We start from the raw sequence: 20032 nt of genomic DNA, 5'->3' as shown, positions 1-20032 counted from the left end.
CAAATGTCTATTTTAGTTTTTGGTGCATAAATGGGATTCAGTTGTTTAAACATGCTACAAGTGAACAATTATGGCCTTGAATGAATGAATATAAATGAATATTTTAAAATCATTATTTTTTAGAATAATTAAACCCATAAGAGATTCCTCATCCAGATGAGGGTCTGTTTTTAGTGTACAAATGTGTGAAGAACTATATTCAGGTGCATTATATTGTATATACAATGGGAACAGATAGAAATTGAAGAATATACATTTCTGGAGGGAATATACAAACCTGATTGCTGAAAATCTTGACTGATGTTTGCATGAACATTCACTTTTTAATTCACTTTATTTAAGCTTTCAAAAGAAATTCAATATCTGTGAAGGCATTCTCTACAGAGTTACTTTCATAGGCTTCACAGTGCAAAGAAGTATGTGTGTGTGAAAGTATGAGAGCAACACAGTGACTGTGGAAACCATCACACATAATTGAATCCTTTAGAACCTTTCATACACTGGCCTTTGTATTTTATTTAAATGAGAAATGGAAAATAACATTATTTAATTACATTAAATGAATTGCAAATGTACGACAGGTAAAACAATTCACAGTGTTTTTAAATGAAACCTCAGTATGTGAATATCTACTTTACTTACATTGAAAACTTTATACATGCAACAATGAAAGAGAACAGATCTCTTTCATGCTCTAAGTGGTGCAAACAGTCTATTTCTTTTTCTTTCTTTTTAAAAAAAATAGAAACAACTGATCATGCCAACGTATGCAGAAAAATTTCCATAACCAAAATCATTTTAGTTATTGAAAAGGCAGGAAAACTGGTGTGTAAGTGTATGCTGAGAACATTTTCAGGCACTCTTAAACAGCAGGAATTGTGGGTGATCAGTGTCCATGAGGTTCTAGCTGTAGTACAGATAGATCCATGGGTTTGTGCAGCTGTTAAGACTGGCGAGGAGCATGATAGTGACAAACACTGGCCCTGTAGGACAGATGAGACTGTGTTACACACACAATAACAAACTACACATGAGGAGTTTTCAAACTTGGAAATTGAACTTGTGTGTGCTGTGAAAAATATTGCCTGTGTGCACCATCTGTCTACACAGGATTTGGTTTAATGTGATCAGGTCTTTTGTCAGCTACTAATGAATGGTTTTACTAATGCCAATGTATCTGCTAGATCTGCACCTGACGAGATAGGTAGTTCCCAAAACAGAAAATGGTTGCGAGTAATGTGTATATATATATATATATATATATATATATATATATATATATATATATATATATGAGACGAGTTCAGATGCAAAAACCTCTAAATGCCATCTGAAATTTTCATTTAAAATTAGGATTTTTATCAAGCTCCTATGCTTAGGTTGAGTCATTTTACTTTAATGGCAATGTGCAGGTCCTTTTCCAGGCTATTAAAGTGACATAACTGAACATAAATATAGGAGCCTGAAAAAATTCCTAATTTTAGATGAATATTTCAGGTGGCATTTAGAGGCTTTTGCATCTGAACTCTTCATATATATATATATATATATATATATATATATATATATATATATATATATATATATATATATATATATATATATATATATATATATATATGCCTTATACACATTAATGGGCCTTTAGTCACATCTATTATCATAAGAGTTAAATATTGCCTACCATACTGTAACCTAGTGGTTATGTACCAGTATATGGAGACAAACATTGGTACTTTGGATTATTTGATAGGGGAATTATTTTATTAATCGTTGGCTAAATATAGCGTGTTATAAAACAGTTCCTTATTAACATATTTCTACATTTTTTAAATATGAACATACAATGAATGCTTTTTTATCTTTTATTTTTAAATATGCAAAATATGTATAAATATTTACATATATTGTTATGACGCTTTTTAAAAGAAGTATTAAAGATTCTGCACTTTTATTTGTAATATTTGCGGATTTGTGGACAGCCCGGCCAAATCTGTCAATCAAAAAACGTTCCTTATTTAAAATACTTTATTTATTTTTTAATGCATTCAAACATGAACATACAAAGAAAGGTTTTAGAAAATTTTCGGAGTTCTTGCTTGCCTTCTTTTTTATTTTTAGTGCATTTTTTACACTCCTTGTTAAACTGTTAATAATATAATTTGTATTGTAAAATGTTTTACTAAGTCAAACGAAAATGCCATACAGAAGCATTAGCATATCAGACAGCTACTTTGACTAACCTTGTGTGGGCGCACTGCTTGGACTCCAGGCTGACCAGAGCTGGACCACGAAGAACGGGCTCCAGCTGAGGGTGTACACCAGGATGATAACGAAGGTCATTTTGACAGTCTTCATCATTGCGCTTGATATCCCTTTAGTGCTGGAGCGCCCATCACCCGTGCTGCCCTGCAAGGCTTTCCTCTTCATGTTGAAATAGATCCCTGCGCAAATCTTTATCTGACAATACATCAAGATTACGGCTGGCAGAACAAACACGGACATTGTGATCCACGTTATGTATATTCTGCTTCCCCAGGGCTCAATAAATGTCGCCCAGCAATCGAAAACATTCTTCTCAACTTCTTGGAGAGAGAAGATGATCATCTGCGGAGCGCTGAACGCCAGGGAGATGAGCCATGCTGCGCTTATGGCAACATACCTGCGGAAAGACCCCCTGAAGAACGACACCATAGGTTTACAGACCGCGTGATAGCGATCTATGGTCATGGCCACGATCATATACGTGGACGCGAACATCCCGACCACTTGAAGATACTTAACTGCTCTGCACACCAGATCTGAGCCTTTGAACCGGTGCGTAATCTCCATGGATAACTGCGGCAGGACTTGAAAGAAAGCGACCACCAGGTCAGCCAGGCACAGGTGCAGAAGAAATAGCTGAGTTCGAGTGCGTCTTTTCCGTCTTTTCCAAAGGGCATAGAGGATGAATAAATTGCTAAATGATGCCAGCACGAAAATGCACCCAAGAACTGCAGCTTTCACGTGCGCAACGTGTCCCTCGGGTAAACCAAACGCTTCGTGAGGGATGGAGCAGTTACCACTGCTGGAATTAAGACTATCAGCCATTGTAAATGTATTCCTAACTAATGTGACTTTTAAATGTGCTTTGTGAAAAGTTTGACTCCTGCAGTTGAGCGCTGACGTCCACGGCACAGTACACTGTGGCAGTGGCGCAAATTAGTAAGACTGATGGCTTCAATGTGACTACCGGTACCTGTGTCCACGCACGCCAGGCATTCAGCCATACGCTCAATTACGCGCTAAACAAACGCTTGACATAATTATTCTTCAGTTGAACTAATTAATATTTAGTTCATATATTTAGGGGGGGAGGCAACCCAGTCTCACAAGCACTAAAACAATTTCAAAATTGTCTACATACCTCATTTGTGTACGGTGTCTTAAAATAATGCATCAGTTTATCAAACACTATCAACTTTGAGCAAATAATAACAAAAATAATATTAACATTTATAACGATTAACAAAGGTAAAAGGTAGATATGAATTTAATTTACAGGGCACTTCAAACTGGGAATCAAAAATTAAATAATTTAAAAAAAAACCAAAAAAAAAAACCTTAACATTAGTCAGTTTGACAGACTAAATAATGAAATCTTCATCAGGGCATAATTTGGAAATCTGTTATGAATGAAATATTTACCATGCAATCTAAAAAGATACTATTATAAACGTGTGCTTATTATTTACATTATGCTTTATCATTCAAGTTTAAATTTTTAGTGTGTTTGGTAAAAAATGCGTATCTGCTTAGTGTTCGGCATGGCAGGCTCGGGAAGTCATGTGAGGGCTGCCGAGGCTGTTCGCGACCATGCCCTTATTAAGGGTAATGACTTCACATTAGGTTCAGGATTTTGTGATTTGCATTGTTTATTTATTTATTTATAATTTTTTTTTATAAAATGTTTTTTTTTTTAAATGCATGCCTTATATTTTATTTGAGTGTTTTGGGGGATTTATGGATGTATGTGTTTTTTTTTTATTCCATCTTTATTCTGTTTGTTTTTAGCGTTTTTTGGTTTTAATGTTTGTACCCTGTAGGAAAGAATGCAATCTTTATGTTTCAATCACAATTAATCTTTACCTTTCCGTTCCGTCAAAGGTCAGACACCAGTCAGCGGCCACCCTGCTCCGAGCGTCTACGGTTTCTAATGCTCCGCAGGTTCCCCAGGTGAGAGCAGGAAGGATATGATTACAGTGCACTTTATTTGCACAGAACATGTACATCCATTGATAATCAGCCCCTTTCTCCTGTTATTTTCTGCCATCAGATGGATACTGATGGATACTGGACCAACTACACAGAGTAGTTGTTCCTACATAAAAGTCTAGGTTAACCCATGACTAGGTTAGATCTTGTGCCTTCTTGTGTATGAAATTCGAATGAAATCCAAGGCAACTTCTGAACTGACTGAAACTATGTAAAACTCTGATAACTGAGAGAACTGTTCTTGGACATAAGCTATGAGAGAAATGTTCCTTTGTCTAGATTGTTACGGCTATCTTGCATAATTCAATCAACATACATTTCATTCAAAAATAAGGGTTCATAATGTTTGTGTGTGTGCTTCTCTCTGTTTGTGTGTAGGTACAAGGTTTGAAGTGCCTGTTGAGAGCTGTCTACATGAGGAGAAAGTCCTGGAAATCCTTGCTTTGTATGTCAATGGGAAACCACAGACACTTCCAGAAGCGGCCCGTAGCGTTGTGAGCACATGTAAAGGTACAAATCACCCTTTTTTTGCAAAAGTTGATCAAACATGACCTAGTCACAAATAGCAGAATTTCTCATCGTTTCATTGTCAATTAGGGCTGGGTATTGTCCGGTACCTCGCTGTACAATGTCATATTCACTTTATAATAGATATGTTGCTTGCAACTGGTTTTGAAATTATTTGTAAATATTTTACTTAATACTATGGTATAATAATGAATTACCATCAGTGATCTACATTACACCTCTGACCATTGTAAACGTTTCTCATCCTGTTAGGTTCTCCTCTTGGAGCTCTATTGAGGGAGTTCCCTGACCGGTGGAGCTACTACCTGCAGACGAAGCAATTCAAGTGAATCCGTAAGTCATCATCCTACGATTATGAAGCTCTGGACCAGGCCATGGATGCCAGTCTGCATGTTTTGGAGTCAGAACACAGAGATCTGTACAGAGACCCGAGCGTCATGCAAAAAGACGTCAAAGTGCCAGCTAAGGTCAGACAGAGTCAATGTTGCAGAATCAATGTCATTTTTGTTGTTGGTTTTTAATAATTTTATTTCTTTTATGCAGGATCTGTCAGTACTGTGGGGTCAGTACTAGAACATTAGTACTAGAATAGAACAATAGAAATAGATAAAGCAATAGAACATTCCGAATAATTAAATTCACAATTTATTGCAAAAAAAATAAAAAAGAGCTGTCATGATATTAGCCGCAATAACACACCACCTCTTGTTCTGTTTAATGATAGATTGTGGTGTTTTCACACAGAATAGTGAGGTGGAACTGCAGTTTCAAGAGTTCCTGTCTTTAAATGTACATCCTTTGGAGCAGAGGCCGTTTCCTGACATAGTGCAGTTGGCTCTGTCTCAGCGTGTGTGTTCAGAGGTTTACAGACAGGCCTTGATGCAGGCGCAGAAGAGGGCCAGCAGAGGGCAGCTCTGTCTGGACTGGGTGTTTGTCTCTCTCAATGCCTCACACAGTATCATGAGGTAGATCAGATTGAAAACAGATTGATTGTGATTGAAAGTGTGTTTTGACTCTTTAGGAGCAAAAGAAATCGGGAAAGTTTGCCCCGGCTGGTTATGCATCCTCAGCAGGGGTCTGTAAACTATTCGGCTCTTGTGCGGCCAACAAGGCGCTGCAGGTAAATATCCATTTGTGTCCCACTGTTTTTTTTTGTTTTTTTTTTACATTTTAGAATTTTTGCATTATACATTTTTAGTAATTCAATTCTAGAATGTTTACTCATTTATTATGTCAGTTTGAGACTTTTAACTACTGTACATTATATAAATACAAAGTAACTATGTTCTGATGATGAACTAAGTATGTGCAACACTTGGCATATTCCTTTAGAGTCATGCTTTGCTCGAGGTTACTTCAGTAGCCACTGCACTGAAGCATTTTTCTCAGAATGTTTCAGACTGCGAACTTGTGTGTTCCTAGCAATTTTTTTGAAATTCTTCAAAAGATTCATTTCAAAAGAATGTCCAGTGTGTAGCGATGCAGAAAGCCGGTGTGTAGTAGTGGCGCTCCAAAGAGCTTGATAATTAAATTTAATCTGCACTTTTTTTCTGCACCCTCCATTTCCTCTTGTTATCCACATTTAGAGGCAGATTTGGTGAACATGAGTAATGAGAATGACAGCTGGTAGGACGCTCTCTCGGAACAGCAGAGGAGGGGAACGGGGCAGCCGTGTAATTTTACAGCTTGTGAAATTTGCAGAGAATTGTGGGAGATCTGTAGGAGTGTGACAGCAGGATTCTGCAGTTGAGCTGTATTCATTTGAGGGTGCGAAAAACGGAGAGTGAGCGAGCATGGGTGTCAAAAACGTAATGAGTGCACCCCCCCAGTGGAGGTGTGAGCACAAAAGGGGCATTTCGTGAAATATCTCTGGAAGAGGAGTGAAAGAAACAGCCTGAAATGAGATTTAGAGAATGTAACGGCAGATGTGTTGAACACAAAATATTTCCTTCAGACTAAATATGTTCTTCTCTTATATTGTCTGTCCTGTTCAATAGACCCTGCCAGAAGAGATCAAGACCCCTACACAGAGCATATGTTATCCCTTCTGATTCTGTTCATCTTACTTTGTTGCCATCTTTCTTTTCTTTCTGTGTTTGTTTTTGTCCTACAGCTATGGAACCCCAACATCCGACCTTGTTTTTTACTGCTGTTTTTTGTTTGATTGCATATATATGACATGTAATGTTGCATTGCGGTCGCTCAGGTACAGACCGGATCGACAGGTGCCATTCTGTTTGAGAGTGAAGAGTTGCCGTCCAGGATTCGCTGTACGTGCATCATCAGAAATGCTTCGTTTGTGGCCCTAGGAACTGAGGATGGAACTGTACAGGTATTTCACCTGTTGGGATATCAACATTTCCAACCGTTTCAATATTATACTCAATGTATTGGGTTTTTGGATGAGCATGCAAAGCACTCTGGGTAAAAATAGCCTTCAGGATGCTTGTGGGTGTTTTGAGTCACCTCCGGCAATGAGATTTGCCATGGCTGTCAACTGAACTCAGCCCTCTAATCTCTCGTCCCTTCCCTTCTCTCCCTACTGAATGGCGTTGTGCTGGAGGCGAGTGTTGTCCCCCTGTGTTGCACAGTGTGTACTGTAGTGTAATAGACGAGACTGGTACGTCGGTTACAGCGGGACGCCTAGAGGTAACAGCTGACTGATAGAATAAGCAGTGTGTTATCAATCTTACGTTACACCCATTTACTGCCAAACAGCCTTTTATTTAGATTGCTCCTCTCTATCTCTGCCGGATTGTCTGTTTACCTTAAAGAGAGATGGACAGATGGCTTTAAATAAGCGGAACAAAAAAATTTAAGAAATGTACCCGGTTCAGCACAAATTAAACTCTGTTGACAGCCAGTGTGGCATACTGCTTACCACAGACAATTATAAAAAATATTTAACATTTTAACTGGAATAATAATGTTGATCTAACATTTTATATAGCAATTTGCAACTTTTTTACTGTAAATAAGGCTTCCCTTCTTCTGTGGTGATGTTGGGACCAATAAGAAGCACCAGAGGGCACCAGATTGTTTCTGGACTGTGCAGAGAATAGCAAGCATGAACCGCTCGCTACTAAAACAATTGTCTTGCAGTGAAAACAGTTAGTCTGTAATGGAGGGTATTATTGAAGTGAGTGGAAAAATTGAGAGATGAGGTCTTTGTTTGTGTATATGTGTGCGCAGAGAGGAAGAGTGAAAGTTAGACAGTTTCTGAAGAACGTTGGATGGAGAACCTTGCAGCTGCTGAACTTCCAGAGTGATTTTGTGCTGGCACTAGGGCTAGAGACGGGTGCAGGAAATGTTATGGGCTGTTCACATAGCAATTTATTAATGTGACTTTCCTTACAGTGTTTAAAAAAATCGATTTGCAATAATGCTGTCAAATGTTTTCAAAGAATTTGGGAAAATAAGCAGCAAAGCTGTTTTCAACATTGAGAAACAATTCTTGAGCACCAAGTCAGCATATTAGACTGATTTCTGAAGAATCATTTGTCTTTAACACTGACATTGTTCTTTTTTGTGTTCTGTACACATTCATCCTTGATTTCTAAAATCTACACGCAGGACCAGAATACCATCCCACAAGCACACAACACCTCTTATTTACTTTACGAAAAAGTAAAAAAAAAAAGTAAAAAAAAGCTTTTGAAGTTGGCATTTTGAAGCTTTAGATGCAGCAGAGAGGGCCGATAATCAGTCTGGCTTTCCTGAATGCCAGACACAGAGGAGCAAACTAACCCCCCTTTAAGTGTGCACTTAAACGGTCTTAACCGCGCTTATGATGTATTAACTGCTGAAATTTGAGATTATACTGTAACTGTATGTGTGTCATTAGTAGTTAAGTTTAATGCAGGGTGCAGATATCTTTAGACTCGTAGATAAAGCATCCATTACTGAAAGCTTTTTTTTTTTTTTTTGGTACGGTCAATATCACATTGTCCCCCTCCATAGAATAATTTTTTTCATCATTGCCAGAAGTTTTTGCCCAAATTTCAAAGGCTTATTTAAATGATTAAAAACTATAGTTAATAGGTAGTCAGAGTTAACTTTTGAAAGAATGAACGTTGTCTTCGTCTGCAGGTGTGGAAGTGGAGGACAGGTGAGTGTCTGGTGCTGGAGGGCCATAAGGAGCCGGTCAGGAAGTTTCACCTCTTGAACAACTCTTCTTCCTCTCACCTGTTCTCATGGTCATTTGATGGCACTCTCAAGGTAAACAGAACCTCTACCAATTTTTCTGCATTTGAATGAATCAATCTTTGGAACACACAGAGTGTGAAGGATGACGTGAAGACCAAATTTAACTCTTTTTCTATAGACTGCATTGCTTTCAGGGCAAAGCATGGTTATCAAGTCCAAATTGTGGACTTGAAAGCACAGTCAGTCATGATAATTAGGTGATGCATGCAGTTAATCACTTTCAAACAGCTTTTTAAAGATCTCAGCAGCAGAAGTTGTTACACTTCACTCCAGTTCTAATCAGGGCTTCTGTGGGAAAGATTGTTTACATGGTCCACAACCTCCTGCCACTTTCCACAAATAGGGTCCAAAAATGGTCCTGAACCACTTAAATCTGGCCCATGAAAAGAGGTGCTTAACCTTGATTCAAGGTCTCAGAAAATTCTAAAAGCTTTTCGATTTTTTGTTCCATTTGTATACATTTTTTTTTTTGTTCCTAGCAATAGAAAGAATGAAAAATTAAGAATAGAATTGACTGTTTTTAAAACTAACTACACCTAACTGGTTAACAGGAGTGCAAATTTAGTATGAATTAGACTTTAACTTTGTAGGATCTAGCATGGTTGTTTATGGTGTCTAGTAAATTCATGAAATTAATGTAAAAGTTTTAACAATATATATATATATATAATTGCATATTTATTGTGTGTGGTGTTTTATAATATATATATATATATATATATATATATATATATATATATATATATATATATATATATGTGTGTGTGTGTGTGTGTGTGTGTGTGTGTGTGTGTATATATATATATATATATGTTTGTGTGTATATACTGTGTGTGTGTGTATATATATATATATATATATATATATATATATGTGTGTGTGTGTGTGTGTGTGTGTGTGTGTGTGTGTGTGTGTGTGTGTGTGTGTGTGTGTGTGTGTGTGTGTGTATATATAGTCATCTGCGGTGAAACAGGCCAAGATAGATGCAGAAAATGTTTAAAACTAGCAACCCTTCATACTATATACATTTTTCCCCCTTGTTTTTTAGAGAAGTGTATTGTCATACATATCAATTTTCAAAGTTTTAATTTCTTAAGTCGAATCACGGGACACTGAAGTGTACCATATTAAAGCAAAGCTCCTCCTGCCTTTTTTAGCAAAGTAGTCTTTTCGTTTCTTTTTGTTGCAGGTCTGGGATCTGAACAGAGGGCATATGCTGCAAGAACTTGAGTGTCATAAGGGTTCTGTCCTGTCATGTGATGTGTCCTCTGATGGACATCTCTTTGCCACCACATCGGCCGATAGGACTGCTAAGGTCAGAAAACAGAGGGCACAAGTTCAAAATAAGTGGACAAGATATTGTTTAGATTTAACTCTCAGAGCTTCGGCTGCCTCTGCGTTTAAATCCTGGGCTCTGACTGTGTGAACACCTGCTCCCATCATACTGTTATTTTTTTTTTCACTCTAGCTGTGAGTCTTTGTTGGTAGGTGCAAGGTGGCCTGGAGTATCTTTCCTGAGCCGTGGGTGCTTGCGTTAATGACGCCTCGTATGGCCAAATACTGCTTAATTAACTTTGTGTGAATGCAGTACAAGAGCTCACAGATACACGTTCACACACACATAGTGCCCTATGTTTGTGTCATCAGAGGTCAGAGTCCAGTTTGCTCATCTGAGAGCATAACGAGATGAAGTTCTCATTCCGCATGACACCGCTTCTACCAGAAAAACTTTTCTAATGAGATGCCATGTTCACTTCTGTCTGCCAGATCTTCTCATCGACTGGCGAGAGAGGACGGCAAAGTGAATTTGGAGAGCAGATCAGAAAAAGCATTCATGCCAAATGTGCCCGCCACAATTAATGACTAACTCTCGGCTAAAATTAGAGACGGAAAAACTAATTTCAAGCAGCAGTTTTGATGATTTGCTCAACTTTGTTCTGATTCCAATGTATTATATTAATCATTCCACAAAGAGATCTCTCAAAAACGACATTGGATCTTTTCAAATTACCTAAGTTTTTTGTATCCTAAGGTGTGGAGCAGTGCCTCGTGGGAGCTGATTTTTTTGCTGAAGGGACACAAGGACTGCATTCGTAGCTGCTGTTTTTCTTGGAACAACAAGCGGCTTGCAACAGGCGACGACAATGGAGAAATCAGGGTAAATTAAATCTTAAGCTGCTTCGTTCTGTCAATCATCATCAGTTAAAAGGAATAAAGATCTGATTGTGGCCTTGATACAACTTAATAAAAAAGGGATTTGGGTATGTGTTATGAAAAGGATTTTTTTATATTTGTGACCCAATCCCTCCTTTTTTATTAAAAAAAAGAATGTAACCAAGTTATTAATGATGCCTAATAAAGGTAATTTCAGATCTTTTTGGACAGTGTTGTCAACAGTTCTACATACATGCATTAACTGCACAGTTGTTGTTGTTGTTTTCTTCTCATTAGTGGGTACAATAGTTCCCCTAATTGATCAATCACCTAAATAGAGTTTTAAAGAAGTTATATATTAAAATAAGTGATGGAAAAACTAATACGTCTTGATGGCTCACCACTCAGCATCGTCTCCATGTCAGTTCTACCAAGCCTTCTTTCTGAAGTTTTTTTGCAAACTGTAGATGAAAGATCTACCTCATCAATTAAAGATGCTGCACGCAAAGAGAGAAAGTGAGAGAAAAGCACAGAGAGAAATGCTGCGATGTTTTAATTCTATGGCTTGCAATGCTTTTTCAAAGCTCTCGTCCTTATGTAACACTGTTTACTGCCACAGCTAAATGTCAAGTCACACATCACAGTGTAGTATCTGGAAATCAGGCTTTAGTGCTGTAAAAAAGATGGCATTTTCTCACAAGCGATTTTCTGATTCATACAAGATGCATTATAAATAGACTTTTGTGGAATCCATGTTGTGCCGTATGCATTTTGATAACCCCTTTCTTTTGTAATAATGTTGTGTCGTGTTGTGTATCTTAAAGCTGTGGAGCATGCTGGATGGAGCTCTTTGAAGATCTGTTCCCGGGACACCAAGGACTCTTTCCACGGTAGATGGGTGACTGACCTGCACTTCTCCCCTGATAAGAGAGTACTGCTCTCTACAGGCGGATACATCAAGGTACGCGTATTAAACAGATAATGTCACTGTATACAAGCAAATCCTTCACAGTGGCGGTGCACACTTGAAAAGGGCTGTTTTTTTATTAGCTTAATTTATCCGGAGAATGCTTCATGTGCAGTTATGATTTAGAGCTGGGTAAAAATAATCAAAGATTTGTAACTTTGTTTTATTGGTGATTTAAAAATGCAGCATAATCAGTGTAGCCTGATCCCTGAAAATACTTATTATTATAGTAATACTCCATTGCCTTGCATTCTTTGCAATTCTACCATCCTGCATTCTTTTCATGCAAAAGTGCAACCAAGATGAAGTCTCACCAGTCTCTTGTTAGTTGTGACGTCATGACTATTTCATCTTTATTATCAGGCAGACGCTTGTCCAATCGCTCATGTCACAGAGGCACATTATCATGTCAAGAACGGGGCGAGACTAAATTCCATCAACAATGTCAGCTATCATCCATCACGCATTGTGACTTCTTTATTAATACACTCAGTGCCGTCTGTACATTGAGTAAGTGTCACAGCTATAATGATGCTTCATCACGCATCAATCTGCCAGTTTATCAAATGCGTCTGCATCGGGCTGCTCTACGCTCCTGACCCTCCTCTTGAGCGACGGATCCATCGGAGACCCAATAATAAGCTCTGATTGATCACCAGCTGTCCTCACACTAAGGATCTCGTGGTGTATAATATCAAATGATAAATTAAACATCATACGCGTTTGTTCCACATCCCCAGCCAAACCTCTTCATCAGACCAAACAAACCTGCCGTAATTCTGCTATGACCACACAAAGGAAGGAGGTGCATGTGACATGACGCGTCATGGTGCGCTTCTGTTCCGATTTGAGAATCAACGTCCAGTGTTGGGGTAGTTACTCAAAAAAATTAATAAGTTACTAGTTACTTCTGTAAATTGTAATGAGATTACTTTACTATTTACTGCATTTGAAAAATATCTTCACTATTTATTACTTTACTTTACTTTTTTAGGGCCCTATGAAATACGTTTTATTTTTTCCCAAATTCCATTTTTCCGTTAAAATTTTTCTGGATTCCATTTTTTTCTGTTTATTTTTTTTCTCAACTCCTTTTAATGGTTAAATTTAATTGTATTAATCAAATACTTGTCTTTAAATTAAACCGGACTCTTATTTTGACGCGTTAATGTGAATACCTATACAGTTCCGTGTATGTGAGGTGACGCTAGTTTTACTCCAATCAAACGGTCAGATGCTAATGAAGTGAACACAGCTTGACTCTCAGTGCAGTTCTGGAGGGGGAAAAACATTTCATAAGGCTATTTTAAGAAATAATTGAATAAATGAAGTTTATAAATTATAAATTAACTTTATAAAAAGTACATTATATATTATTATATAAAGTACAATATTATACACTATAATATAATATAGTATTGTATTATAGTTATTATATCCAAGTTGTCTGTCTGGAACGCAGCATTAGGTTAACGTCAATAAACGAGCCTGTACTACAATTACAAGTCATTCTATAAGGTGACATTTCAGCACTTGACAAATGGACAGCGACTCCTCTAAACAGCACTTAAAGCACAGCTACGTGATTGTTAGGGAACGCACATGAAATAATAATCAACGATCATCAAATTACTTAGAAAATGCTCTTAAGCGCTAAGGTCAATCGTTATCGGGAAACCCGGCCAAGAACTTTACACACAGACAAACACGGCTTGTGTAACGCATGAAATCGCGTTCTAGTCTAGTAAAGTAGTGTAGTTACCAATATTATTAGGGTAATGTGTTACTTTACTCCGTTACCCAAAAAAGTAATATAGTTACTGTAATCTGTTACTTTGTAACTCATTACCCCCAACACTGTCAACGTCACCTGCAGTATCCGGTTATATATATAAGCATATGTTGTGTGATGTTGCAATAGATGATTAGTAGGTTCCGGTGAAGAATCCCTGGGTATTTAGTTTCCTGTCCATGTTGTCACTTGCTTTTATGTCAGACATGCGATATAGACAAACTTTGAAATTTTCAAAGCAGAATTATGATCTGAGCCATGACCTAGCAACCTAGCAGTTTGCTCATTTAGTTGCTGGGCTCGTGCAGCGGCACGAGTTTGAATTCAGCCTGCAACGTTGTCCTGTTTTCAACATCTTCTCTTCTATCACCAATTGTGCCCCAAAAAGATTTGAAATGAAGCTGAATTTTGTCAGGTGTCATAATGCAAAGGGACAGCAGCCTCGTTTGCTCTGTTAAACTCTCGGTTTAACTTGTCATTCAGATGGCAGAAAGAGTCTTGTATATATCATCATGCCTGAGCTTTTTTAAGCACAGCAGCTCTCTGCATTCACTTTGAGGTGATCTGCCTCTCAGCAGAATCTACGTCTTTTGATGTCTGCCTTCCGCGGTTTGTCATTGACACATTTCTATTTGTATCGAGCCGTCAGCGAGGCTTGTTCTTTGACATCATTTCAGTTCAGTCCATCAGAGTACAAAAACAACTCGACTGGCCTGCCGCCATCCACGTTTAATCTCACGGTAACAGATCCAGATAGTTCATTTTAAAGCCAGTGAGTCAGGGATTCATTAGGAACAGCATTAGTAAATGCTCACAGATTCAATATTCAGAATGATTCAAAGTCATTTGTGAGGAGTATATCTTTTTTTCATGAATGATTCTACACACATAAGTCTCTAGAACTAATTTTGCCTTTCACTCTGAGAGGTAATTGTTTAAGGTGTGTGCACTTGAGATTTGATAAATTCTTCTTACCATTTAGCTTCCCATTTAGAGCGGATAAAATAAATATAATGTGTGAGGTATAATTCATATTTCTTTATTAAATAACTTAAAGCAATCTGAAAACTTTCTCTGAGATGTAATTTCACAAAAAGCGTGTGTGATTCACCGCTCGCTCTCTTTACCTCTTAAAACTGCTCAAATGGATAAAAATTACCACATTGCGTCTGTACTATAAACACAGTTGACCCAGGAATTGTCACTTGCACAATCGAGGCAGTGTCGCGTCGTCGTTAAAGCTTCATAATTTGCATTTCTTTTTAAGTCTCGCCAGTGTTGAAACCATTTAGTGACTTGTGCACTCATGCACAATTAAAGCACACACAGGCCGCCTAACATACAGCTCACAAATTCAAGCTTTTACTGTAAGCTATTGTGCAACAATTGCCCCATTGTAAAAACAAAAATGCACTGCATTACCAAACATTTAAGTGACCTACAAGAGTCACCTAAGAGGGGAATTTATCCCCATTTTCAAAAATCCTGTCCTTTAATGTCCTTTAAAATCCTGATTGGAGCATCATTATAAATAATTCTACATGATAAAAACAAGGCTTCAAAAAAGATCTGTATCGGTGATCATATTGGCACCCTTAGCTTTCACTCATAAAAGACAATTGGTTATTGTAGCAGTGTGTGTGTGCGAGTGACAAAGCGCTTCTCTGCATGATACCGAAATATTTCCTTGAGGAGAGGAGAAACAGATGAGGAGGTCAGCCAGGATATTACACCTTTAGCGAGAAAGAGGCTCAAACGCATTAAATCACACTGCACGATTCCCATTCTTTCACACACGTATAGTGTTGTTTGTCCTCTGGAGGGTTTGACTACTGTTGAGAGACTCCCAGTAATTCACACACATCAGCTCCAAGGCATCCAGACCTTCACCTCTACCAGACCGAGCGTTTATATCACAACGATTTATTGCTTCGAGTCCCTCAACAGCGCTCACCTGCAAATAACAGCCTGTTTATTTCCTTTGTTTCTACTTAAACAACGGTGAGAAGAAAAAAGATGCTTCTGTTTTCTAGCCGTAGCGATGCTAGACCCAACGGCATGACCGAAACAGCTGTTTTTGATGGTTTTTGTCTTCACAATTCCTCTGAGGTGTCTGGATGCGTAAGGGAGATGGACTTGTTCTCGTCTTGTTTGGCATGTTTAATTCAAATGAAAGTTAGATTTCTTGTTTGTAGGTAAACAAACGTTTCCCTTCGATTTTCTACTTTTGTTTGTAGCCTTTCATTATTTAATAGTTTCTGAGAAACTAGTTTCATTCAATCCATTTGTTTCTCTTTTCAATGTTTGCCAGTGGCACAACACGCTCTTGTTCTGTAGGAAAGCCTGGATTGCAACACCTGTCTCTTGAAGGCTCTGCTTTCTTCATTTCTCTTGAGCGTATGTAGCACAGGAATGACTGCTTTGCCCCACTATTATATAAAACATAACGGTTTATTGATCTGTTCTTTAAAAGTGTGGTTCATTCGCTGTATCTCAAGCCTTTTGATAACCCTACGACAGGTTTTTGTGAGTAACAGCAAAATTGTAATTTAAGTGGTTTGCGTGCTGTTTGGCTGAGTATATTTTTCATTTTTTAGTTGAATTGTCCCTTTAACTCGCTATTAAAATGTCATCTTGCACCTGTCTTACCTCGTAGAGTACTTTATCTACCATCCTGCATTTGTTTTGTTCAGAGGGGAGATGTTTGACATTGAGAGAAATGGCCTTGAGTGCAGATCTAGCTTTTGACCCATTTGCTCACAGCTATTTTAAACGCCACAAGTTATGGTTTTAATTTGCCGGTGATGACTCAGCTTTGACTTTATCTGGTTGAAAGTGATCTGAATGTGATTCGGTCCAGACTCCCGGCAGATGACCCGTCAGAGCGCGTTCACACAGGAAAGATGCTACAGAGGGCTGACGGCACATCACACACTCCCGTTCCTCTCACAGTGGAGGATTCCTCTGTACTTTGCACAACGCAATCAACAGAAAGAGCCAGAACAAAGACAAACAGAATAAAAGAGAAAGAGATTGCAGGAAAGAAAGAAAAGGCATTGTATGTGCATGAATATTTCAGCCTTTGGATTTTAAATGAATAATTTAGCTTTCAAGTCTGAGGTGGGTTCCCCGGTTCTCTTGGTTTCTCCACTGCTCCCGTGTTAGTGTAGTTAAACAAGGTATGTGATGTTACTCTTACATAATGAGGCCTGCCCTAGTGCTTTAATTTTTTACTGCAGGCCAGATAAGCATGATGGAAAAGAGTCAGACACTTTGTAGAGTATCTGTTGTTGTAGAGTCAAAATGGAGACAGTTGCTGAGACAGTTGCAGGCATACAAGATATTCTCACGTTATACATTAGATATTCTTAAAATGCACAGAGGGTGAGAGAGAACAAGATGTAATGGGCCAATGCTGCCGGTACCTCTGTACCCTTGTGCATGTCGCTCAACTTCACCATGCCCCCAAGGTCAGAGGATGACGGCTGACCCCTGATCTTCAGACCCCAACCATCCCTGTCCGCTTGTGTGTATAGATTTCTCAGGAGATACTGTATGCTGTTCTTTGCTTACTTCATAGATTCAGTTGTTTGCATCTCACTGTCCTTAAGCCCTTCCCCTCACTCACCCCATTTGAGACACCAGGGGCCAGACAAATTGTGTCTCTTCTCGTTCAGAATCTTCTAAATGAAGCTTCTGGAAATCTTCTTTGACTGCACACAAATATATATATTTTTTTTTTGTTCTTTGGCATTCAAGGCACTAAATCGCTTGAATTTGTAGGTATTTTATGTTCCCTATGTGGTTTTTTGTGACCAGAATGTGAAGTTTGTTTGAAAATGCTTTTTCTCCATCTGCTGTCATGTTTGGTCCGTTGCCTTTATGCTGACGTCAGGACAGTGAGGAATGAGTTTCAATGCAAGCATACGTCATAAGTGTCTTATTTATGCATGCAATGCTATTTAAGCAATTTTGATTTCCTTTTAACAGATGCACTAGCACCAAAACAACAGAGCGTATCATTTGACAAATGCAGTCTGAAGATGTACGAGTCTAAAGTTTGTTTGCTTGACACGGAGATTTTTCAAGAGTACAGCACATGCTCATCCAGCAGAAAGAATATATCTGTGTTAAGCCCTATTTGGACTGTCTGAATGAAAAACAACTGCATTTGCAAACGTATCCTCGAGCAATTTACCTACTATCCGTCTGCATCGTTTGCCATCAAACGAGCTTGTTTGGAATGTAGTTTCAGAGGAATAAAATATTCAAGCAAAGTAGTCTAAATTTGAGGTAAAACCATTTGAGTTAGCTACGTAGTACAAAAGTGACAAGTATATTCCAAACATAACAAGGTTGAATGTTTTTAAAGCAACTGTATGTGTGTGTCTGGCCTGCCCACCTTTTAGTGCTTTTCCTTTGTTGTTATTGTTTTGAGTTTCGGAGACCATAGAGGCAGAGCAGACTATTTTAGCCGAGAAGCCAGGCCATCGGGGAAAATAAAGAAAAAATTGTCAGAAACCGTGCGAGCAAAGCTATGTGCTGTGTCTGAATGAGGCAATCGTGTCCCTCCGTACTTCTATATTTGGAGGTTTGGTACACTTGGCTGGTGGTGAATTTTCAACACGGAGCTTTAAGTTGGGGAGAATGAGCTTGTTAAATGCAAATGAGACCTGTTAATTCACGGCGTGATTAATGAGCCTGTCGGGGGGACGTGTTTGCGCATCTGCACGCGGAGACTGTAAAAACAAGCGCCGTGGTCGAAGGCATCTGTCGTTGTCGTCGCTGACGGTTTGGCCGGTAGCTGCTCAGTGGCCTCATTTTCTCAGCGTGCCAAAGTAACAATCAGGCTGCTCAGGCGCCGTAACCCTCCAGTGTTGGCACTCATTTAGCAGTTCTGTTAAAATGCATTTGATGACATTTCCTTTGCTGCTTTTTAGAGCACTTCTGTGCAGTCATGGGGGACAGAGACCCTCAGGTGTCAATGTCTGAAGTTTTCCAAATTATGTGCCATTGAAAATGCTGTAATTGTTACAACGACACTGACATTGAGCCCAAAATATGTCGCTCACTGTATTTGTGTTTTCCATCATAGTGGTGGAGCACGGAGACCGGCGAGGCCTTGCAGACGTTCTACACGATGGGAGCCAATCTGAAGAAGATCCACGTTTCAGCCCATTTCACCACTTTTGTGGATGGCAACGGTATCCTTTACGTTTTAAAGAAGGTGGATGGAGGAAGCCAATTATAAAATGTCATTAATGTTGGGAACAAAATAAAAAACAAGGAATTACAGAGTACAGTTTGCCCATGCAGGTACACCACTGGATTACCAAAAGGTGAACATGTCATTGTTTTTAGTGCTTAAGCATATTGTAATGTGAATATAAATGCAATACAATCAGTGAAGACCAAGGCAAGTAGTCTGACTCTTATTAATAGTTTGATTGATGTTAACGAATATATTATTGGCACATTTGTTCTTCCCCAGCGCTTTTATGGCATGAAAGTAGATGCATTTGATTTTTGCATGTCCAAGGTAAGTAATGTTAAAGGGAAAAAAAAGTAGAACTATTGTGTGTGTGTGTGTGCTTAAAGGGAAGGCAGCACAACGCACGGCAGTGCTGACACAGCAGTGGTCACGCTCCGTCTGTTTCTGACACTTCCTGTTGGCAGCTGGCTGATGAAAACAGACAGCGCACTGTGTCTAAATGTCATTGTTGAGCAGAGCTGTGCGCTAAATTGTATTCAGAACTGAAGCGGTAGACTGTGTTAGTTGTCTGCAAATGCTTGTAAGAAGTATTTTCTGTGGTAAGTATGAAGATGTAGTGTTTTTGTTTTGAGGTGCTGATTATCATACAGTGACATTCTCAATCACCACAACAGGCCACAACCTCACATCGCACTAGGTTGGGGTGCCCTATCCTGATCCTGGAGATCCACCTTCCTGCACAGTCCACTTCCAACTGTAAAGGCACCTGTCTGTAATGATCTGAATAATTTGGTTGCTTATCCGTTTTAAATGACCTTTGCTGGTAGGTACATCTCCACAAACCGGATTAGGCACCCTTGCGCTACATTTCCCGCAGGCCTGCCGTTCAGTTATATCACATTCTATCACCCAAGCCAGC

The 20032-nt window shown here is 38.7% G+C and overlaps 1 protein-coding gene and 1 pseudogene across 1 annotated transcript; one reads left to right on the top strand and one right to left on the bottom strand.

Moving 5' to 3' along the window:
• The window catches only part of LOC127974785 (apoptotic protease-activating factor 1-like), a 41285-nt pseudogene extending 21637 nt beyond the window's left edge, over positions 1-19648 (top strand).
• On the bottom strand, positions 740-3543 carry LOC127974795 (arg8-vasotocin receptor-like). Its single transcript, XM_052578318.1, has 2 exons — positions 2244-3543; positions 740-983 (listed from the first exon to the last, which is right to left on the bottom strand). Exons 1-2 carry the CDS (start codon positions 3088-3090, stop codon positions 904-906), a joined length of 927 nt encoding a protein of 308 aa, XP_052434278.1. The 5' UTR covers positions 3091-3543; the 3' UTR covers positions 740-903.
• Positions 19649-20032: the final 384 nt, after the last annotated feature.

The sequence above is a fragment of the Carassius gibelio genome, chromosome A4 (genome assembly GCF_023724105.1).
Source record: "Carassius gibelio isolate Cgi1373 ecotype wild population from Czech Republic chromosome A4, carGib1.2-hapl.c, whole genome shotgun sequence".
Taxonomy (NCBI): domain Eukaryota; kingdom Metazoa; phylum Chordata; class Actinopteri; order Cypriniformes; family Cyprinidae; genus Carassius; species Carassius gibelio.
Note: the sequence above shows the minus strand (reverse complement) of the source record. Positions and strands in the feature narration are given on the sequence as shown.

Coding starts and splice junctions, on each gene's coding strand:
- LOC127974795 (XM_052578318.1), bottom strand. CDS start 3,090: ATGGCTGATAGTCTTAATTCCAGCAGTGGTAACTGCTCCATCCCTCAC. Junction 984..2,243: donor AAGCAGTGCGCCCACACAAG/GTTAGTCAAAGT, acceptor TCTGTCCTACAG/GGCCAGTGTTTGTCACTATC.